Source organism: Triturus cristatus, chromosome 9 (assembly GCF_964204655.1).
Source record: "Triturus cristatus chromosome 9, aTriCri1.1, whole genome shotgun sequence".
Lineage (NCBI taxonomy): Eukaryota > Metazoa > Chordata > Amphibia > Caudata > Salamandridae > Triturus > Triturus cristatus.
This window is the reverse complement of record NC_140592.1, coordinates 769,151,398-769,175,967: the sequence shown is the minus strand read 5'-3', so window position 1 is coordinate 769,175,967 and position 24,570 is coordinate 769,151,398. Positions and strand designations below refer to the sequence as shown.

Genomic DNA, 24,570 nt, shown 5'->3' with positions numbered 1-24,570 from the left:
TGAAGGCATTGGGAGGAAAGGGACTTAAAGCAATAGCAGGGTGCTTTAAAAAGGACTCTTTGCCTTACCGGAAGCCAGCATAGATTTCTCAGAGCGGGTCTAATGGAAGCCCACTATGTGTGGAAGCTTCAGCAATTCCTGAGCCGCAGCATTCTGGACTTGTAGTTTGTTGAGCTGGGACAGGGACACACCCAGATATAGAACGTTGCAGTAGTCTAGCCTGGATATCACCAGGGCCTGGATCACAGTTTTTGGGCGGTTTCTGGCAGGGGATGGAGAATTTTCCTCAAAGTCCCAAAGCATTCTCCTATGATGGCAGAGATTTGGGCATCAGAAGACCGCTTATCATTACACTAGATGCTTAAGTTCTTAATATTGTTCTTGGACACGGGCCGAGGACCCAGGTCATCGGGCCATCGGGTATTTCACCAGATGTTGATGTGATTACCTAGGATTACTACCTCCGTTTTCCCGGAATTCAGTTTCAAACAATTTAGGTCCATCCATGTTGCTACTTCTGATAGTCATACATGAAGGGAGGAAGCCACAATGTCGCTATTCTGTGACAAGGTGATGATAATTTGTGTCACCTGCATATAAATAATGGAAAACCCATATACAGTGCTACAGAAAGACTTTTGGTGAGTTATTTGTTTAACCAAGTGAAATATACCGTGATGGATGTTTTCATCCATTTCACCCCATGCTAAGACCAAAGAGAAAGGTACGTGAGAATTACTGAAGTAAGACTGGGGAACTGCTGCTCATCTGAAGTAAATCCTATATTTACGCTTTGTTACTCTTGTGTTGGTTATCATCTCCCACCTGCTGTGTTCTGGTCAGTTAAAGCCATAGTACCTGTCCGTCTTCATAAAAGTCTGTTTGGTAAATTGTTGAATGTTTCCACTCCAATGATGTGTATGTAACCTGAAAACCATACGAATGTTTTCGACTCTACAACCCAGGCTCTCTTAATTAATAAAATGAATGCCATTAAGTGAAGTAAAAGACTCATCATTGATGATTAGATCCAATTCAGTTGTTCTTTATGGTTGTGATGATAAGTATTGATATTCCTTAAAATTACAACAAAAGGATAAGGAAGTAAGCAAGGGGACCTGGGTGCTGGCACTACTCACTGTTCTTCTCCTGGACTCACACACATGCATAATCTTCTTTCGCATGGTTGACATTTCTGCTACTAGTCAACCAACGTTTTCCAAAGAAAATATTACAGAACACGAACACCAGAGTCAATACGCTTGGGTAACTAGTTATTTAATATTGGAAGAAGCAAAATGTACACTGTGGTATGTAGATTGATCTGTACAGCTTGATTCAAATAATCAATAAGCACCAATATTAATTATTAAAACTTACATGTTGTTGCTTCCCCAGTTATTATCCAATTAACAAGTTGCCAGCACTTTACACTTTAATGGCTTTAAAATTAATTGGGTTCTATATCCATGATATTCTGTGCCTCTCGTGTAATATTAAATTCCATTAGCAGTAGCTTTCTTACTGCTATCCATTCCTAGTATCTTACAAATATTTTAATGGTAATATTTCATGACATGGTAGGGCTTTCAACTATTTTCCAATGTTGTACTGTATTTGGCTACATTACCACGAACTTCAATAATCACAGCATAGTAATTTTATACATTAGATTTTTACAGCATTGGACTCAATGTCTGCCCTTCATATTTACTTTGTGTTCTGTACTGTAATAATCCCTCTTTCGAAAGAGATTTTGAAAAGAGACCATTGGGACAAATAAAGGAGGCGTCTTCCAACTTAGATAACTCTTAGCAATGATTTGCAATTGTCTGCCATCAAGCTGGCAAAGTGATGCCTACACTGTTACAAATGTAAAGTGAGGTAGAAACGTGTTCTGTTTGGTGGAAAAGAATTGGAACTGCCCCAGTAAAAACGAGTGTTATCCATAGATGAATGACGTTTCATTTTCCTCCCAACAGAGATGCAGTTGTAGAAATACTTTTCGAGCAGGATAACGAGGAGAAATCGGTTGCAACCTTAATACTGGATTCACTTGTACAGGTATTGACTCAAGCATGTGTTTTATATGTTATTTGCTCATTACATAAAATCCATGTATCGTCTAAGAACCAAAAAAAGGAGAAAGAAGTTGTTGGTTCTAATTGAGCAATAGCAATATTAGAAAAAATGTGCTTAAACGCTCTGAACGACAGTAACTGCAAATGTACACTTTGCCAAGCGGGGGGAGGGGGGCTATTATCCTAACTTCCTCAAACTTGGGTTCTAGAAAATGAGGTTGAGGGCAGATTTATGAATGGAGCAATGCAGGTTTCCAAGGCCTGGGGCATAGCGAATGAAAATACTTTATTTCGGCCGTAGGCCATAAAAGCTTCGCAACAATAAAAAGAGATGATGGCAAATATAAAATACAATACATGGCTCGAGTCCGCCCACAATACATTACTCTGGTGGCTTTAAATATATGGGCAACATAGCATGCAATAATTCTCTAATTAGGTAGTTTTCATAGAAAATGGAAGCACATGAACAATACTCACAGACAAAAACTCATGTGGCCTGCCATGCCTAATGGTAAGGCCTGTGCTAAATCTCAGTCTGCACTACATTTACATGTAAACAACAGAACCATATCGTTCGGGACTAAGGCAGGAACACAACCAGAGTAAAGATTTTCTAAGCATAAAATAACATATTCGATTGGATGCTCAGGACTAAATGCATACTATTTTATAGATACATAATCAAGCTCATGTTATTGATCAGGTAATTGTGTGTGTATATATATATATATATATATCTCCATCAGGAATGTCAGTCTGATGGCTCTATCTCATTTTCTAATTCCCATCTGCCTGCAGACTGGGGCTAGCCAGCATTTTCAAGGGGGCATCATAACCCGGACAGAAAAAAAGGATGTTTGTGAGGGTGTTTAATCCGCTTGGTGACAAACTGGGCATGCGGTGCTTAGATCAGTGAAATGAACTCTCATTCATTCTCTGTACTACAGCGAAGCTACCAATGATTAGACATCCTAGAACATGTGACTAACACTCTAAGTAATTGCGGGAGCAAGAACACTCTTTCGCCAAACTCACCCATACTTGTCCACAACAAGAGTAATCAGAGACACTGTATAGTTTAAAATGTTTATTTTATAGATGCCACTATGGCATTTGATACACTGGCCTTACCTTTTTGCCGTTCTTGCAAAACTGGGATTTGGGCTGTTTTTCAGCCGATGGGTGCGATTATTGTATAGCGTGCCGATGGCTCAAATAATCGTGAACAACAAAAAAATCGGAAACCTTCACACTTAGCCGGGGGACCCGCCAGGGGTGCCCCCTCTCTCCTTTACTATTCGCTTTGGCCCTCGAACCTCTTGCGGCATGGATCCGTAAGGATGTAATGATCCGTGGCATGCGATGGTCGGCACACTGGGAAGACCGGATCTCTTTATATGCGGATGATATCCTTCAGTATCTCACGTCCCCCAAGAGATCCCTGATTGCCGTATTCGATATCCTGGCCATTTTTGGCAGATATTCTGAGTTTAGTGTCAACTGGCAAAAATCTCTCCTATATGTCCTCTGGGGGGGCCCTCCTCCGTTGCCCTAGAATTGCCCTATACCGACAGTATCAGAAGGCTTCAAATACCTAGGCATATTTATATCTCTTGACCCCTCTGTCAGATAAGCCCGTAACCTGGTTCCCCCACTGCAAAGACTCAAATGTGACATTGCAAACAGGAAGTTACTCCCGTTCTCTCTATTGGGCAAAGCGGCCCTGTTTAAAATGATGTCCCTACCCCATTTCCTATATGCCCTGCAGAACTCGGCTGACCCTGTCCCAAACTCGTATTTGATGAGATTGAAGGGCTCCAGCGGGACCTTCTCTGGGGAGGCAGACCACGTATTGCTTGACAGAAACTCACACTCAGCTGGTACAACGGCGGAATTGGATTACCCGACATAAAAAAACATTACTGGGCAGCACATCTTACAGCAATAAATCATGGCACATACGGTCGCCCTGACAACCCGGGGTTCCTTATGGATCGTTAGCTTCTTCCGAACGGGACCTACTCCTGTGCACTATACTCTAAACCAGACAGATACCCACTCACTGGCCCCACCAACCACACAGTTAAAATCTGGCTTTCCGCAACCAAGTCGCTCGGCTGGAACAATAAGTTGACTCTCGCCACACCTTTGTGGGACTCACAAAAACTAGGAGACTTGGGAAATTCCAAAGGCTTTGACAAATGGGATCTAATTGGCATCTCCCACATAAGGGACCTTTGGGACGCAGGGGGCGTGAAACCCTTCGATACTCTCCAAAGTCAATATGCACTGGCAGATTCTGAGCTTTTTCAATACCTGCAAGTCTGACACGCTTTGCAAACAGTGTTGCCCCGCAACTCCACTCCACCCCACCAGATAGCTCCCAATTAGAGGACAGACTCCTAGATGGCCACCTACCTGAAAAGGCTATTTCCCTAACCCATCGAAAACTCATTAATAATATGGAAGACCCCCTACTGACACTACGAGAAAAATTTACTGGAGAAGGCATCTAATTAGACGATGAAAGCTGGCAAGCGTCAATCTCCTCCCCCAAAACTGTTGCCATCCCGGCGCGACTTCGACTGGTTCAACTAAAGATCCTGCACAGAATTTACATAACAGGTCCCCAGATGGTACACATGGGTGGGCTGACAGACGGGTCTTGTAGGCGAGGATGCACACGAATGGGCACGTTCATGCACATAATATGGCACTGTGAGCCGATCCAGGAGTTTTGGCATAAAATACACGCAGTCATGAGTGAAACATTGGAGGTAGAAATTAAGCCAGAAGCGCCTAGATGCCTCCTTAACATCTGGGAACCTACCGACCACAACACTTACACTACGCAATGGGTCACACTCGGCTGCATGATCGCCAAGAGAAATATTGCGCAGCTCTGGGGAGCCTCACATACACCCACGATTTCAGATTGGAAGAAAGACCTTGATTGGTGTATGCTAAGAGAAAATACAGTTTACATGACCCGTGGCTGCCCCTGAAAATGGTCTAAAATATGGGCCCCCTGGAATGAATACCGCGGCAACATATGTACGCCTCCCCGTGATATTGACAGTGATGATCCCCCCCCCCGTGATTTCCAACGAACTATACTATTGTATTTATATGCATATTTGGTTTCACTGTGAACCCCTTTACTGACTATTGTGAAACTGTACCTGTATGTCGAGTCTGTTTAATAAAAAGATACCAAAAGAAAAATGTTTATTTTAACTAACGTGCTCTATAATGCAGTACAAGAGCCAATACTAGCTGCAATATGCATAAACTCAATATAGTGAGCATTGTTACAATTCCATAAAATATGAACAGGGATACCATTATATAAAACTAGTGGAAAAAAGGCCTACTGTGCCGTTCCACCCTCCCTGTGCTAGGAAATAGTTTATAGTAATTATAGAAGACCTCTGGGCTTTGTCAGGGGGACCCCATACCTCCAAGTTCAGATGCAAAGGTTTACATCTCCGGACAAGTACAGCTCTTCTTCCTTGGAATGATTTTCTCCAAGTGTCTAACATGCTTGCCATGCCATATTAAAAGCACTTGATTTTCAGTAGTGCAGCTGTGGCAGTGTTATGTCTAACATGCGTGGGACTAACCAACAGTAGATTAACGGAGCACATTGTTTTCTGACCTTGAACACGCTGTGCAGACAGAGCCTCTGAGTAAAGCAAGAGAAGGGAAAGGTAGACAGTTCTCATGTGAGCGAGCACAAGCAGAGGATTTCTGCAAAATAAAAGCATGTAGAAACGTGCAAAAGGAGGCAACATGGCAGCCAAGCTTATACTAACTTATTCTAACTTAGCAATGTACGCAGTTAATACATAACCTCACTACATGAGGTAACTTCACTAAAGATCTTTAAAGCTTGTTTTCAGCGATTGCCAGTACAGTAAGCCCAGCATGGCTCCAGATCTCAGCTCCGTGTAAGGCACTTGCTACTGCCTTCGTCGGGTAGATGTTAATAGCCAGGGATATCTGTCTAGTTTTTGACGAATTAAACAGGCATGTCACACTTAATGCATAATGGCGTAGGTTTAGGGCGTTCTTCCAAATCTAAAGAGACCAGAGCATGTTAGAGGTCAACCTAATGCCCAAGTAATCAAAATCATAGGGTGTAGTAAGCTGGTGCCCAAAGCTCACTAGAATGAGTAAGGCTCATAAAGGGCACTGAGAGCTGCATTCTGCACCCTTTGGAGGCTAGTAATCTGGCATGCATGAAACGTGGTTTAGTACACGGCTGAGGTTGAGCCCTGTGTATGTTTGGAAACTGTAGTTGAATGCTTTATCCAAATATATGCTTAGAAAAATCGCTTAGAAATGTCTCCCTCAGCTTCAGCTTCTTACTTTACATTGATTGAAAAGTCTTAAGAGTGGCTCACTTGCTCACTTTGTAAACGTAAGGCAAGTGGACTTTTCTAGAGTGGCAAGCTTTAGGCTAGAGTTTCACAAGGATGTGTTTTTAGGTTACAAAACAAGGTTACAGCGAATGTGTTGTCACTGGACTTTAAATCTGCCCTGCAGCTGCCTTGTATACTCAGATAAGGTTTTTACCATCCAAGAAATAAAATGCCCAGCCCCAAATGTCTTAACCAACACTTGCATACTTGAGACATCTTCCAGGGTGTTGCTGAACCTTTAATCAGTCATCCTCAAAGCACTACTTTACTTTTACATCTATAAAATCCACTTCTTTCCCTGCTGCTTCCTGTCTCACAAATCTGTTAATGAGCAGTCTTCTTCACAATCATTATCTCTTGCAAACTTCAAATATATTTGGGTGATTCCTTAAAACATGAAACACTCTAAATCAGTATCATATTTAAAATAGCTGACTTGCTGAGGTGTGGCTAACCGCCGAAGATGGTGGGCTCTTTAGGTAGCTCCACTCAGGGACTCTGTATCCCCTGCCATCTTGAGTGCGGGACTGGGATTTCTGATCCAGCAGGCACAACTATGCGTGTTAGAGAGAGGAATCCAGGGCTGGACCTCAGACACTGCTCGGTCCTCAGGAACATAGCAGCTGCCGTGCAGCCCGAGCATTAAGGAAAATGCTTCTGCTACCATGGCGTCCTTGACCTGATTGGGCAGGGAAACTGTGGGGCGACAGATAAACCCTGCAGTGTAGAAATTTCGGCCTGAGGAGTGGAGGTCAAGAGCTGAAGAGGGGCCCTGGAGACCTCAGAGCAGCATTGTGACTATTCTGCACGGCAACGTCCTTGAGGACCGATTCTACCAGCAAAGCCAGACAGCAGACCACGCAAGGGGAAATTTGGGTTCATGGTGGTCCACTGCTCCTATTCTATTTTCTATATTGTTTCGCAGGGGGACGTTGCTGGGTGAATTATTTGCATAGGGAGGAGAAATTATCTTTGCAGAGGGGATTCTGTGGTATATGATGGGTAGACTGAAGTCACAGGGCTCTGTGTGAGAGCAAATGCTGCATAAATACCTGGATATGTCCGGGTTTCTGAAGCGAGCTTCCCATGTGTCCATTCTGGTTTCTGAACAGTTTTTGAGAAAAAAGCATTGGTGAAACGCTCGAAAGTGAGGGTGGGAGGATGGATGCAGTACTTCATTTTTGCTCCGAAGCCCGCGGCTGGCACAATTGACTGCCAGATGTACCCAAATCCAATCCTGTGTCGTCCTGATTCCACCTCATGCCTCTGTCATGACACCAGACACTCCCTATCTTTATCTCACTCTTGCTGGTTTATTTTCGTCCCTACTCTCCCTCTCTCACGTTGTCACTGTTTTTCCGTATTTCTCTTCCTCCTTCTTGCCCCTTTTGTGTTTTTCTTTCTTGCTCTGGGTCAAAGTGAGATGAGGAAAAATAAGTGTCGGGCCTCAAACATAAGAAATACAGAAATAATTTGTTTCCTGTTCATTGACATTGAACGTAGGGGAACTAAGGCAGGAAACCTCGTAATCCACCTATCAGGGGCCCAGAGAAACTTTCTATTGTCCCTTTGATGTACTGAGCCTTTAAATGCCAGAAATAATTAATTATCAGAGTCGCTAGTGGTGGTGGAAAATGCTGAGAGCACTCCAATGTCAAAATGCTATTTTGCCCAGAGTGCTAAAGGCTTTGCACTAGTCCTGCGTGCATATCTTGTACATCAATATACTTCATAAACGGTTTGTCTTAATGAAGATTTATATGCAGGACACAGTTTTGCCTAATGAAATGTGTCCCCTCTTGCACCCTTAATGAACCAACTGTAACAGTTTTGTTTAATGAAATCCCCACTAATCTCGGCAAATGTTCTGTTAGGGCTTGGTGGGGTGGGGGCACCATAAGAGTGTTATATAGTGGTACTAGAGTATCGTTGGCTACTACTATCTCTGTGGTATCCCAAGGGATGCGATAGTCAACAGCATCTGGGCCCAGAGAGGTGTGGATGGCTTAGGATCATGGTGTCACTTTTTGTTGACGCCTCATTCACTGTCACCTTATAAATGGACATTTCAAGGAAAAAGGGGGTAGCTGTTCTCACAAGCAGCTTAGCATAGAGTGGGCTGCCCTTAAACCATTGCACATGGTTTACAAAGTGAAGTGTGCGCACCCTGGCTGAGCTTGGATTGACGCTACACCATGGTTGTGTACATAGAAGTGTGTTACATCTATACAAGACCCCTTAAATAATCATGCTGATTCCACACAGTTTCTTTGTCAGGGATACACTTCTATCACAGTGACTGCAAGAATAGAATTAACTGTAAAACCAACACGTAAGCAATTAAATAGTAGCCTGCAGCATCCGATATCATGAGTATCCACTGTTGACTGTGGGTGCACCCCCCTTTCTGCTCCATCACTATACCACTAGTGAACCAAGAGGCTCGTTTTTTCTCATGTGTACCCTGAATGTGACCTTTATTTATAATATAGATAGCTGAAACATTGTATACAAGGAAGGATTTTGTACTGCACACACCCCGAAGTTTTGTATTTCAAAGTACTGTTTATTGTGATGGTAAAGTAAAAAGAGACACAGTAAAAAAATCATACAATTTGGTCAAGAGGAAAAGCTTGGCTTCTTCCCAGGTTGAGTTTCCCTGGTTGCACAATTCAGCCGCTAGGTGGGTTATCTTTACCCTTTTTTACATAGAGGATTAATGCATTGTCTTTAATTCTTTGAGGTGCTACATAAGTACATTGTATTTCATTTTAGTTGCATTTTTAAGCAGTTAATATATAGTACTTACTATCCCTGGAGAGGTGTTGAAGCACTTTGCCAAATACTGCTGACTTCACTACAAAGAGATCAGTTCTAATTAGCGTGCCCCAATCCGCTTAGATTTCAATATCAAAAGTCTACACTGCAGAAATCATCAAACCTGCTGAACAGCCCCAACTCATGATTTCAAGCACAAGTGTCTTCTGTGTGCCCCTCCTTTTATATTTTCAATTACCACATGGTGTAAAGGGCCCTTCCTTCACAGTCTGCTTTGATGTGTTGTAAGTACAGGTTAGCTTGGGAGTGTGCTCACATAAACACCCAAGGGGAAGGTAAGTGCTTCAGCAGTTCTCAAATGTGTTAGAATCTGTTGAAGTCCCTTTTCAGGACATAACTCTTGCAATAAAAAGAAAATGTGCACATCTGATGTTGTACATTGCTGTTGCTCAGGCTCCTAGAGGCAGGCCATTTTTAAAGTGTGCCTGAAATGTAAACGAAGCAAAAAGACCTCTATGTGATTGCAAGGGTATCTGGTTTGCTTGATGCTTATTCAAACTAATGCAATTAAATCTAGTGACTCATGCGGATTACATAGAAATTTGCAGACTTTTAAAGATCTACATCCATTTCGAACTATCTGCTTATGTTGATACTGAGCATTATTTCTGACTTATTACCTTACTGTATAAGCCTCACTAGTTTCCTTTTTAAATTAAACAGTCTGAAAGTCTCATAAGGTTTGCTATTTAAAAGCTAAATATTCAATAAAAAGGTTGTCTGCTGGATGTGGTGCATGTGCAACACACAATGGGCCATCTTGTACTTGTGCGCTGGGAAGCCATCTAAGCACCTCTCGTCTGCATCGAATGGACAGAGCAGGTTAGACAAAAATAAAGGAAACTTATAGGTTAATGTAAAACAAACAGCGTCTGTCAGTGCTGCTGCTAGCGTTTTGATTTGCCTATACACACACCTCTGATGATGTATCTCACTCTTCTGCAGAACAAAGGCCCATGCGCAGCTTCACCAGTGCACCTCTGTCCTAACACATCTTGCATACAGAAGCAGCACAGCTGATGTGCCTTAAGCCTGCATCAGGATTTGATTTCACAGTGCTTAACCCCATGTGTAGCTCTGCCAGTGCACCGAGTACTGTAGTGTAGCATCCCTTGACTACCCAATGCTTGAATGTGCACACAAAATACCTCATGAGTTTATCCTGCAGCTGTACCTGCCATTGCAATGCTTTGACTCTCACATAAATCTGAAGATGTGACTCAATGCTACTGCAGCACCGGCTATTTCATTGCTTACACTCATACAGTGGTCGTTAGCCGACTGCCACTACACATACAACCGCCAATTAAATAACACCCTCTGATATTTACCCGGTTGCCTGACAAATAACATCTTCACACCTATCCAGCACCTGCATACATTTCCTGCTACTGGTCTTACTGTCAATCGTAACAAAAACACCGGTTTATCTTCTGCCTTAAGAGCAATTATTTTTTTTATTATATGTATCCTGCATCCAGAAACCATAAGTTTTGTGCAGGTTTCCCATCTACTAATTCCACAGGAGATGTTTAAGATTAGGCCAAACTGCTTTGTAGAGAGTCCCTATGCATTTCTCCACATGATTCTTCCTTAAGCATCATGCTAAAACTGACTTCCGCATTGTGGCAGAGACATCATGGACGTCCTCCAGGTAGTAACGTGCACCTGGGAAAAGTGCTTTCAGTGAGAGCATTTTCATATGATGTAGTATCACATACAGCTAATATGTAAATAACAGAACAATATTTCACTATCCATATTTATTTAACCAGGATCAAAGAGATTTTGGGTATTATGCACACATTTCAAAAACATTAGTACGTCTCATACCATCTGCATTTCTGAACACTGGGTCCATCTGCATTGCTGAACACTGGGTCCAGGCAAATTGCTGTCTTTTGTCCAAATCAAATAAAGATATTGTATGAATTAAAAACAATAAATCACCATTCTTTAATGTTAAAGTATGTTAAAATGTAGTAGCTCTGGCATCCCTTACTTATAAAACAAAACTGAACTCTGAAGTCTAAAGTTAATGATGGACTGGAAAACAGCAAAACATTCCTCATGACGGTCTACTTTCCTTCTTTGCACTTACGAGATAAAACAAAAGACTCTTAATGAACTTCTATCTAATACTACGAATACTTTTTAGGTCAAGGTCAATCCCATTGTAAGCTTTATACTTTGTGTATTAGTGAGCGTTCTCTAGGCAGCCATATTGCTGCTGGCTCAGGCAGCTAGGGCAACAAACAAAATAATAATAATTTTGTCCTGAATCCGTTGAAACCATTGATCCCTTACTATATGTTTGCCCTGCTTACCGTTTACCTAGAAGCGTGTGGCTTAAACCCCTATGCAGAAACCTGGGCACAAACTCGGCAATGACCGCTAAAAGACTACTGAAAAGCGGGGGCAATGCCATTATAATAACAGGGGTTGCCAAGTTTTTGAGCTGGTCTTGGGCTATTCGTGAAAAAGTCGGTGGGTCATGATTATTAGTTAAGGTCATTTTTAGGGATGAATTGTAATGAGTTAAGCAGCCGTATCTACACATGTAAAGTGTTTTGATTGACATATTTAGTATTGTTTTTAAAAGTTATTTTACTCCTCTCTCTGTAAATTTGGATGTGCCTTTTTATTCTTTTATATCTGTCTTTTAAGATGAACAATCGAAATAAAGACCTTTTTGAATTGAATTGAAAATAATAGCTGCTTTGGCGGGAGCTCAACTTTTGTGGAAACACATTTCGGCCAAGTCAAAACCTACTCCTGTCCACCAACATGTGGGCAGAGCCAAAGTCCCGACCTGTAATAATCCTAAAGTTTTTATTTTTTGGTTGGTCAAATCAGGTCTGCTGACCCATTTAAAAAAGATTACATTTGGAGAGAAAACTACTGAAATGCAGAGTCCTCGATTGAAGAAACCTATCAGTGCATCTAGAATTGCCCTGATTTTGGGGCTATGGAGTGTTTGCTGCCTTAATGAGACAGCAGGACTCATCTTCTATATGAGTTTGTATGCCTGAGTAATCTTGTTCGTTTTATTTTATCTCTTAAAATAAAAGTGAAAGAGTTTTTGACAGCAGTGTTTCTCTCTTTGTTTAAACCCAGCTTGATTTTCTATATATGCATGTTTTTGTAAGATAAAAAAAAGTAGTTTTAATAGACCGAGCTAAATCTCTCCAATCAAAAGTGTAGTGCAATCCTGCGCAAAGGCTGACATATTACATGTTTATGATTTTTTTCAAGAAAATGTGATAAAAAACTAATGTTATAGGTAAAGTATCTTTCCTACTTCTGTGTTTAGCATAGTTGTGGAGAGGTTGCACAGGTGGTTGTAGGATCTTGTCCTATGTGATATTCTAATTCTGTGCAGTCTTCCACATATGGCGAGACTGATCTGTTTTCATTTGTTTCTCTTTTTTGTTTAAATGGAAGACAGTATGGTGGGTCTGCAAACGAGACATTTTCACAAAGACAAACAAAATGCTAACAATACAAAAAAACGAATTAAATATATACACTGTACACATGTGTAAACTGCGTAGGAATTGGAGGTAGGGTCTTTGGTGTTCCTAAATACCACTAAGAGCTCTCAAAGGAAGGGTAACATTCGTTGTCACTGTTGTCATCATTCAGCACTCATCTATCTTATCTAGTTCATGTTTGTGTCTGTTCCTTTGACTAACAAGCATTCAGACCCTCAAAATCGAAACAAGTGAAACTGCGGAAGCTGGATCACTGTAGTATGTCCCATTGCTACCAGCCGTGTAGCAAAGTTTTAAAAAGAAATGTAATGGAGTTGCATACAAAGATGCAAGTGTGCAACAGTATTCCAAAATTCACAAAATCATACCTACGTCTAAGTGTGTATCTCGTACTTTATTCAGGTCTCCAGAGAATCCCAAGATCACAGGACCCAACATAGTAGGCCACAAGCTACTTGCCAGACAATCATTTCTGTTTACCCTTTGGCGCAGTGGCTGTGGCGCCTGTACGAACATGCCCCCAAATGCCTAATAAGCACACACAAAATGGCATCTCCACTTTCTCCATTACATTCTTAGTTTGTGGATTCCCTTTTGAGATGATAAAGGGGACAGTCTTGCATAGATGATAGGTGTATGCTGTGGGGTGAGGCACTGACAGAAAACACATTCAATAGACTTTGAGGGGACACCAAGGTCCTATAAGCCTGGTCTGTTCCACTATCAATCTATTAGGGGTACTAATGATTTGTCTTCTATTTACCTGTATGCAGGACCGGGGGTCACCATGCCCTATGGGGGTAGCGTGACTCGAGCAGGTAGGCACCCAAAGGCTTACGTGTAAAGTGACCACACAGCACACACATCCACTGAGACAGGAAACGCACGCAATAATTGACACCACACAGTAGGTTGAATGAAACCAATCCGTTTTATCTAGATCAACCTTAGGATCACAAGCATTTCATTAGGAATAGATTAGCAGTTCATTCAAACATCAAAACCTGGCCTTGAATCAAAGCGCGACACCTGGCGATCCTGAAAAGCGTCAAACTCCGCATTTACGCAGAACGCGGCACAGGGCAATTTATTAGCGCTTCAAACATGGTATCTGAGCATAGCGCTGTACATAGCAAATTATCAGCGCGTCAAATAGAGCATTTTAACATAGCGCTACACATAGCAAATTATTAGCGCTTCAAATAGAGCATTTTAAGATAGCGCTGCACATAGCAAATTACTAGCGCTTCAAACATAGCATTTAGTTATAGCGCTAGACATGGCATATCATGGCCCCGCTAGACAGGGTATTCAAGCACCGCCTTCCACTGGGGCATGAAACAGTCAAGCAGGGATATCACCTCCTGGCAGGTAGGGTCACCCAGTGTCTTCAAACGGAATGGCTTTGGTGAGCCTTCTGGCCCCAAAATATCTTGTTGAGGAGGCAAGCACTTTGCCCTTCACAGGGCGCGAGACAATGGGGCCATGGCTGGTGCAGTTTCCCCCCTTTTGGGGTCAATGGGGCCCACCGGCTTAAATTAGTACCGTCCCCGGGGGAGGGGCGGGTCTCAGGCTTCTCCCCGGCCTTCCGCCCTCCTCCCCAGGGGTTACCTCGATCTTCGGCCTCACCGGGCCCTTGGGCAGGTCCGCGGCCGGGCGGGGGCTCACTCTTCCCGAAGCCCCTCCCGCCAGCCGCGTAGGACTCCCGCCGATGTCCGGGTCGAGGGAGATGGCTCTGGGCTCCCGGCCGGTCCAGACGTGGCCGGGGAGCTCCGCAGGGATTAGGCAATGGTCCCGGGTCCTCCTCTGGTGCCGGGGGACTCGGGGATTCCCTTGCAGGTTTCTGAGGCTCGCGCCCGCATCCGCCAATGGCAGTGCGGCCTGCGGGGGCGCGGCCCAGTTAACGAATCGCACAGTGGCGGGGGCGGCGTTTGGCAGTCCGCCCCCGTTAGGTGACTCAGGCCTCGGCTTCAGGCCTACGCGGCCTCGGCAAGACGTCTCGGCCTAACGAGGCCTTCCCTGCTTTCCGGCGGCCTTCTCCGCCCTGGGGGCCGCGTTACTTCGGCTGCGACGGCAGCGACGGGGCCCCGGTCTTCTCCGCGGGCCCTGGTGATGACGGGGACAATCTTTCCGGCCCTGGGCCGCAGCGGTGAGTGGTTTTTTTTTATGGCCCCCCAGCGGGGTGGGGGAAATTAAGGCCCGGCCTACAGCTTGAAGGTGACAATCCGATGGGACTACAGCGCCGAGCAGGGAAGCTGGGAGGACAGGCCACACGTCGGGGGCAGGGCAATATCGGAGGGACGTCAGGGAGCGCAGGGGTAGCACAGCGCTGGTACCTGGTCGATCCCCCAGCAGTTCAGTAGTAAGTTTCTGTAGTAAGTTTCAGTTGTAAGTTTCTTTGGTAAGGTTCTGTTGTCTTTCTGGCGCTTGTTGGATCTGGCGCCCTTCGCAGTTTTGTTCCTTGGGGGGGGGGGGGTAGGTTGAGTTGGTGACTGAAGGGAGGTCTCAGTCAGGCTTGGTAGGTTGTCCCTGGGTTCCCCTCCCGCCGGGCCAGATCAGTGGGCTAGTTCAGGATCCGTCACTCAACTTAAAAGGCAGCACCTAAGCCCTGTCACTTTCAGTGGCATAGGTCCCTGACTAGGCCCTACCGCCTAAAACTCCTGCGTAGGTTCCCCAGGTCTGCGTCGTCCCAACTGACTAAAAAATGTTCCCTCCTTTCCTTAAGTAGCCCTAGGTCAGGTGACCACCCTCTAAGGCGGCAAAAGCAAAACCCCACCCTTCTAGAAGGTTCCAGCAAGTTCCAGGAGCTTCCCCACTCTAGCTATAGGACAAAAAGGCGGGCTGGTGTCGCAACATTGTTGTAGGGTCCCAGCCAGCTCCTGGCAACTAGGGTGCTACTAAAAAGGCCACTCCACAGTAGCAGGGGCCTGTGGCAGCCATCTTGGGGGAAGAGAGCACCTGCACCTTAACACTGATTAGCAGTGAAAAAGGCGCTCTGAGACCTAAGGCCAACGAAAAAGGGGGTGGAAAAAAATGAGGCAAGGGCAAAAATACAGGGAAGACCACCCTAGGGCTGACAGGTCTAACACTGTAAAATGGATATTTACCATATTAAATCATTAATACATTTAACAAAACCAGAATTTTAATTCTCTATCGAATTATCAGATTCAGAGTGGTCAATATATATGAATGCAACCTGTCATTCACCTTGCTGTATAAATGGTTCCTGATTGTACATAGCTTATAGTATTGGCGTCGTAAAGAAGGTTCTTAGGAACTTTTTCTAAGTGCTGTCTAAAATTACGTTTATGCATATGTTTTTCTTCATATTTTCTGCAGTGTCCAATAGATACAAGGAAGCAGTTAGCTGAAAATCTGGTAATCATAGGTGGCACTGCAATGCTGCCCGGATTTCTACACAGATTAATGGCAGAGATCAGATATCTAGTGGAAAAACCAAAATACAAAGAGGCTTTAGCAACCAAGACTTTCAGAATTCACAATCCACCTGCAAAGCCAAATTGTGTGGCATGGCTTGGAGGTAAGAGCTGACAAAACATAATCCTGAAAATGTAATGTATTTAGAGAGTGTGATAGAGATGCTAAATAAGATTCTCTACTGTTTGTAGTTTACTCTTGATGCCTAAACTTGTAGCATATCAATTTATTCTCTGACATCTGTTCGCTAGCTGTCAAAGCATTCAGATGGCATCATTCGTAATGAATTAGAAAATCACTGCCTATCTCAATAATTAGAATGACCAATGTTGCAGTGCTACTTGTAATGAGACCAATATTACTTGTGTATCCTTTCTGTACTTCTCACATCTACCCATCTTACTTTTGACGCCTCTTACTTTCATTTAATTTATTCTATAAACCTCAAAACAGGCTCCAGTTGCACCAGAGGTGTATTTTGTTTTCTGGACTGTGCAGTTGAATGCCTTTTTAAGTCTTGCCTAAAACAGCGCAAAACGTATCTCTTGCAAGACATCTTGTTTTCTAACAGTGGGCTTACAGGCCTCCCATTGCTCTTAAAATTGGCTGGCGTCACTGTCAGTCTCATTTGCTTGCTACTTATTGGTCAGTTGGTGTAGGCTTCCTTGCTCTTTGTGCGTTTGTCCCTCCTCTGGGGCAAGGATGCATTACTTGTGTTCTTCCACTGCTCATTTGCTGTAGGTGCTACTTCTTTCTTTCTGTTTCATCACTGTACCAGAATGCGTCTTTTTCACCTGTCTCCCTTGTGTAATTCTTCCCCCTCCGTAGTCATCCCACCCGATGACCAGACACTGTACGTTATGTTCCCCCATCCGCCCTCTGTCCGTAGTCTGTTAAAGTCCCCACGTGCCCTCCCTTCTTTTTCTGTTAAAACCATCTGCCTGAGCAAGTCCTCCACTTCAGCTGCTTCTATGGTTAGGTCCACTATCGCAAAAGCAGTTTTACACCTGAACCTCCCTGATCTACAGCTTCCTGCTTGGAGATTGAGAAGAACCAACTGAGAGGTTTCGACCTTCCATCCAAAGTAGTAGATATCATTATGGATGCCTAGCTGTCTTTCCTCCAAGCATATATATTTAGGCTATAGGGCTAAATTTGTCACTTGGTGTGAAGAGAAATTATTTGAACCTCTAAAGGTAGAATGGTCTGATTCTGTTGCTTGTATTGTCTTTAGCAAGGTTTTGCAGTGGGCATGGTTATGGTTACTCATCGCATCCTTACGGTCTATCTTGACCTGCCTGCTTGGCCCTCATTTTGTAAATAACCAGTAGTGATGTCTTTATCAGGCCTCGAAAAATCCTAAAAATGTTACTAGGCCTGCAGGTCTAGTGACTTAAATAATCTACTCGACCTAATTATAATGCTCTTGACCCATAAACTGGTTTAAAATTATGTGATCCTGGGCAAGAATTTTAATTCACTGAGACGCCATTTTCTTCTTGATCACACATGAGAGCACCTTCAAATACGCGAGTTTGTCCTGTCTGCTGCACAGAAAACTCTTTCGTTTGATTTATTAGGGTAAACCTTTGCTCCATATATAATACAAATCTAGCCACATATATGATACACATGTCCGCTGACTTGCCTCAGTTCATTAACCACATTGTCCTCAGCGCAGGGGCAGGAATATTTTCAAATCATGTTTAAAAACTGTCACTTTCATTAATTACATAACTAAAGCATAAAGGAGCAGCACATTGAATGTAAAATCTGCTGATTGCAAATGACAAATGGCCACAGAATTTCCCCCTGACATGTTGTTTTAAAACTATAATAGTGTACTATGTCTGGAAATTGAGTTTCTGCAAATATTTGTCATTTGCACATCACCAAGTAAAGTGTGCTGATTTATTATGCTCATATGTAAATCTTTGTTGGCATCACACTTCTGAATTACAAAAATGAGTTCTTTCCTAATTCCTGATATATACTTGTACTGTTCATTTACAAGCTGTTTTAAATGTTGTTAGAAAAAAAACAATGACATTTTGCAGCCTTTTTTCCACCATTATTGTCAGATAACTCACTTGACAAAAAGCACTACCTATAGCAAGAGAAAGAAAATTAAATTAAACACCATTTTCCAGGAACAGATAAGCTACAATTAATAAAAACAAACTGACATTTGACCTCTGTCCTGGAACAGACTGCAAATGTGTCAAGATGAAAACAAGATTTAAAGGCCTCTTTATAGCTCATTCACTTTTTGAAAGAAAATAACACTTGTTCCTTTCAGCTTAAGTTAACTCGCCAGCATGGATGAATAAATTCTAAAAATAGTTCAACCTGATAAAATCTCAACTCGCAATTGCGAGTGGGCAAGTGGATTTTTCGACGCCTGTTTATTAAAAGGACTTTCATGTATGTTTCCCCATGGTCTGTGCAGTATGCCGCAGTGGAACCTTAATTTGGTTCTTACATTTTTGAAGTGTGTTTCCTTTGAGTGCAGCCGTACTTTGAGGATATTGATGTCGTAGATTGTGTTTCCAATTGCCATCACTTTTGTATGTTGCATTAGCAAGCTACAGGCCTCATTTCAATCTCCGTACACCACATTATTTCCTGGGACTGGTTCTTCAGACTTGTGTACCCTTTACTCTGAGTGGGGTGTCCCCTCTTCATGTGAGGCAGTTGATCACGCTTTCTGCGTTTTCTTTGTCCATTGCATGCATCTAAAGAGGGCTGGAGGTTACACCAGTTAAACTTACAGTATGACCTTAATTTCTACATTGAAGGAATACTTTCTTGACAATTAACTTTTGGATTCACCTCTGCAAAGAAAGGAAAGACGAACCTTTACCAAGAATGATTGCCCTCTGCATCAAACCTGGATCTATGCCTTGACCAAGAAGTATCTTCAAGGATGCCTCAGCACTCATTCCACCAGGTTGAAAGTCACCACTATTGCTCTAGTTTCGGGTATTCTTAAGTTGGCCATCAGCCAAGTAGCTCTGTGGTTATATGTCCATACTTTCACCGTCACTACTTCATTGATTCTCTAATCTGCAGGGAAGGTTGTTATGCCTGCTTGGTCTGCCAGGACCTCTTGGTGTGAGTCTACTTCTCTGACCCACCTCCTTTGAGGGGGCATTGCTTTGATTCTGATTCACAAGGTGAGTAGTCAGCAGTTAGGTAGAGTATCAACCAGAAAGAGCATGCCAAAGGTAACGTATGCATTAGGTATTGCCTTAGATGTTTGCTAAACAAGTACTTTGTCACCTGTGTTGTATGATTTAAGTGGTTCCTTGTAAAACCTCTGGGTTGCTGGTCTTACCCCCTCAACAATGCCTCTTTGTGCATGGAAAGTGAACTAAGGCAGCATGTGATGCTTTTTAGCACTTGCTTAGAAACTGTCTACAAGGCAGCCTTCTGTGAGCATTACAGTACTGCAGTCGGCCTACGAGCTGATGCTCAGTTCAGTTAAGCTCCGATAAACAAAAATATATCCTTGTCTACTTTCCCATGTGTCATGGTGGGGCTGGGATAGGGGATGACCTTTCAGTATGAACAAGTTATTCAAATCATGTACTGGTAACTAACATTTCAGTTCCTCCAGGCAATCCATCTTCCATCAGCTGTGCCGTCCGCACAATAATGTATAGACAAAATATTCAGGGTTGCTAGACCTATGGGTGCATGCAGGGGGGGTAAGATTCTGATGCATACACGGTTGGTTCCCAAAGGATTAGCTCTTCTTCTGCAAGCCGGGCTCTGATGCTTTGACCTCTGGCTTAAGACATCCCGTTAATCTGGAGTAAGGGAACTATGGGCAACCTGTACAAGCCCTGCTGTTACCAGACAAAAGTACAAAGTGTATAAAAAGTCTGCTACTTTCCGGATGAGATAGTGACTTCCTCTCTCCCACTTGTGGAAGAAACATGCTTCCATCATGTGGGATTAATCTTGAAAATTGTTTCATGGATGTGAAGGGATTTTATCAAACAAACCGCATGTACTTTGCAGCACCGTATTGGATTATTGGAATGTGTGAAATTCTGCATACACTTTGGGCTGCTTTAAATTATTATATATAATATAAATCTGAGTGTTGGAATGGTGTACATTTTAGTTCATTTGAAAGACGAAGGACAAAAAGCTAAAAAGTGCAAGAGCTTCCACTCTCTCCTGTTGCAAACACAAGTGTCCAAAGCATGTCTGCTAGCAATCTAATAATTAGATCATTAGCTAGGTTCAAAAGATTCCCATTGCAATTTTGTAATTACTGTGACGCAAGGTGAGAAGGAAGAGATGTATTGAGATGTGGCAGTCCTCTATCTCCTTTTCTACAATATTTAATGGCTATTCCACTGCTGCTGGTATGTTAATTTCAAACATATTGTCCCATTTGTGATTTAGCTTCATAAAGGAGGATGTAATAAATAATAACCAAGGCAAGTAAATTGGCCCATCCCTGATTGAAGATTGCTTGCTTTGTATCTGCTACGTAGTAACGGGGGAAGGCAGCTATTACATGAAACTATGCCCATCCACAAGAGTTAGTGTTGCTTGTGCTAAGTTTACTGGTGATTGATAGAACATTACACTAACCCTACAAACAGTAGGATAGCTTAGGTGAAACAGTAGCAGGCCTCATTAACATTCACTATCCCAAAAATAGTATGGCAGACATTTTGCAGTTAAAATGATTGGCAGTAGCTCTTTAGTACAACAAAGACATCAGATTCTGATAAATATGGTCATTTTCTCCGGGCAATTTATAAAACTGGATCTCTAGTCCAAATTTGAAGTCCTTCGGACAAATGATACAGATAATGCCTCAGTGGATTTTGTCATCCATTATATACAAGTTCAGTTATAATGTCCCAGTTGATCCTCATGTATCATCCAAACACAGTGGAATTATTCTGTCCATCCATCATATATTGCTCTGACAAATATCTTAAAAAGAAACATTAAAATTACCATTTGTTTGTTTTAATAAAAGATTCTACCCTTGTTCCATCAGTTGCAGCCCACGCATTATTAATCACAATACAAATTAATACAAATGCATATTCAGTTCCTCATCAGTATTTAACCCATTAGGTTTCTTGGTAGCCTGGTCTAATATATGCCTGGACTGTAGTCTCCTCAAAGTTGTTTTGTGATCACCTCCTTTCAGTGTTCTCGGTATGGCATCAGTAAACCTATATTTTAACAATTTGCTATTGCCTTCATGGTGTTCCCAAAAGTGTCTTGCGACTGGGAATGTGTTGTGCCCGTCTTCTATGGCCTACAAATATTGCAAAGTGATTTTGTGTGCTGCCATTTTGGTGCTTCCTGTGTACCTTTTTGGCAAGGACATAGTTTTGAACAACAGGGTTATTTTTAAGAGTTGTGAGTACCTTTCAGAGGGCTTTTAATTCTAGAAAAAGAAGTACTTTGAGTCTTTATATTTATACTGTTTTAATCACTGATAACATCACTTTTGACCAACTCATCATGACCTCATTGATCTGCATCACAAAATGTGATTTGGGGCCTGTTCGTTAGATCATTTTCTAAAAGTTAGTGTTTGTGCAAAATATGTCCCAATTAGCTATTTTGTTTATTATAAGTGTTTATACGTCTGTGTGTTAGATGCTCATCATCAAAAACCTTTATCGGCAAAATATCATAAAAGTTACAGGTAAAATATGTGAAATGACAGTCAAGATGATCCCAATCAAAATTAAATGTGCATACAATTACATAAAAACGACTCATCCAACCAGTTTATGTGCTGTGTAACATGTAGGGTACTTGACCAATTTGTCAGAGCCGGTTCCAATAAAATCCAGATATGATGAAGAAATTGAACTGTATGTCGAACTCGTCCTCAAATTTGCTCCGTCAACCTCACAACTTGTCTGTTTCCAACAAAGTGCAAGAAATCTCATGTACACTGATTTACTTGTCGTTTTTATCACGTGTGTTGCGTTCTCAGTTAATTTTCTGCTAGCACAATGAACTTCAGAAATTTCCCACTAATCACTAGGTTCTCTCATTGGAGGCAAGTTATTACTGCTTGCCGACACGTGCCATTGACTTTTCTTATAAAATGGAACTTCAGTAACCATTTTCTCTCTTCCACCAGCGCTGGACATGTGCATAAAATGTGTGTTATGTCCACCATAACATATTGGCACAGTCAACATGCAGTCACTGTTTCTGGCCATAACCAGACATGGGCATTACATAAAGTGGTAAAACAGCCCAGATGAACGTTCAGTAGCTTAGCTTTGCCTTGTGCCTCAAATAATCTCCTAAATAGGCTTGTGGGTTCAGGAAGCTGTAGGATCCCAATGGACATCCATGCATGTGACCTTTTCGCCAGTAGGGCCTTGTCTGTCAGCATAGAATGTTCTTTAACCACCAGTGAGAGCCCCTTGCTGTTCACGGCCAAAGGCTGTGCGCAGTGAGGGATTAGCTGTCTGAAGGGGTGGAAGGGGGGTTGCCGATGGGCCTGGCTGCAGGCCACACCCTGTTGGCAACCTCCCAGAGCACATGGCTGATCGAGGATTGGCTTTAAGTATGGTAATAAAAGTAACTTTATAGTTAGGCGTGATAAAAAGATCTCTTTTTGTTTTTTACAAAACAAACCTTAGAAATTCCCTGAAAAAAAAAAAAAAGGTTACATTAATGTTATATTTAGGTGAATGTCAGTGACAACATTAACGTTTTGAACTAAGAAAATAAAAAAGAAATTAGCAGAACTAACTATATCTTGCCCCCTCGCCGTGCACTGCTTAAGACCTCAAATATTACATCACTCGGAACATGTTCTATGACATTATTTATGACATAATTGATTACATCTCCAATGACATCACTGATGGCATCATCCAAGCTTCTTTTTTACACATTACTCTATAAACTAGTGTGGCATTTAAGATCTGAAAGCATAGTAATGCTTTTTCATGTCCGCTCTGAACCTGAAAGAGACATACATTCATATTCTGATATCCCCCCCCCCCAGCACATAATCAGTACCATCAGTACCATCACTGTGTGGTAAATGACCGACATTGCCAGTTCACGGTGTTATCTTTCAGAGTCACTACAGCACCAAGTGTGTTCACGAAGTTCCTAGCAATCGTTGCAGTGCACCTATGATAAAAAGTGCTATTGATGTCTTTTCATACTTAAATGACCTGCAGATGAGGAGCAGCAGCATGTGGCAATGCCTAACACACTCAAAATAGTCTCTTCGTTTCACAACCTAAGTTTCACCATCGGTGTGAAAAATCACATATACCGCCATAATAGATTCAGCCTTTCCTCCTGTCAATACTCCGTGCCGTTACAGGCAACGCATACCCCAATGACCGGAGTGTGATTGCATTCCAACAGCTCCTGTTTCGTTTTTCAGACACACCGTCCAATTACTATTCAAATCGTCACAAAACTTGGAATTATGGCCTTGTGCACAGTAATTATACCTCACCCCAGATTGCACATTCACCCTCTACAATGATGCTTTGTGTGGAAGTGGACACAAGCGGAATGTCATTGGGGAGGATAGAGTGTTTATAACGTCCAGGCCTCTAAAGGAAACATTAATTTAATGGTTATCTGCAGGGCTGCAGCTTGGTAAACCCACAACACCTTCATCAAGCATTACTGTGTCGACATCCTTAAACATCATAATGTTTTAGCACGACAAGCTGTCTTGAGAACACCTTTTTACACATGCTAACTACCACTTTGGAGAGGGACTGCTTTAGAGTCTAAGAAGAGTGTGTGAATTTACTGACACATTTGCTACTAACCTAAGCATTGTGTTAATATAGGGCAAATGTCTAGGACGTATATAGTTTCCTTGTTCCTAGTGCATCTTTTAAGAGAGTGCCTTCAATAAAATCCAGGCAAACAAAATGATGATGGACGGAGCGCTAAAACTTTTCAGACACTCACCCCCCCCAGTCACTGTTAGATCTGGGTTAAGTCCATCATCGTTCTTCTGCTCACTTCGTCACCCCAGTTCAGACCCAGCCATATTCAATCAGTCTTGACCCTGTTCCTCATGGGAACAGTCCTGCCCGAACTGCCAGGCCAGGTCCTCCTGGACAGGAAACAATCATCCTGGGACCGGTTTCGAGGTCACCGGCGATTCGTATTGTTTAATGTTGATTTGTGACTCAGTTCGGATCTGCATTTCAACAGTCAGCAATGTATCGCAGAGTCCGTAAGTAGATGAAAGGTTATATTCATTGTTGCTCTTTGCAACATTCAGTAAGGGGTAAC

General features: G+C 42.6%; 1 protein-coding gene across 2 annotated transcripts in view; it reads left to right on the top strand.

Annotated features, from left to right (window-relative positions):
* Window positions 1-24,570, top strand: part of ACTR10 (actin related protein 10) — a 165,729-nt gene that overhangs the window by 134,122 nt on the left and 7,037 nt on the right. Inside the window, exons 11-12 of one of the 2 annotated variants that reach the window (XM_085626130.1) lie at window positions 1,983-2,064; window positions 16,183-16,384. In XM_085626130.1, coding sequence (XP_085482256.1) covers window positions 1,983-2,064; window positions 16,183-16,384 — 284 coding nt within the window. The remainder of the gene's footprint in view (window positions 1-1,982; window positions 2,065-16,182; window positions 16,385-24,570) is intronic. The other variant, XM_085626131.1, reaches the window with a different exon arrangement.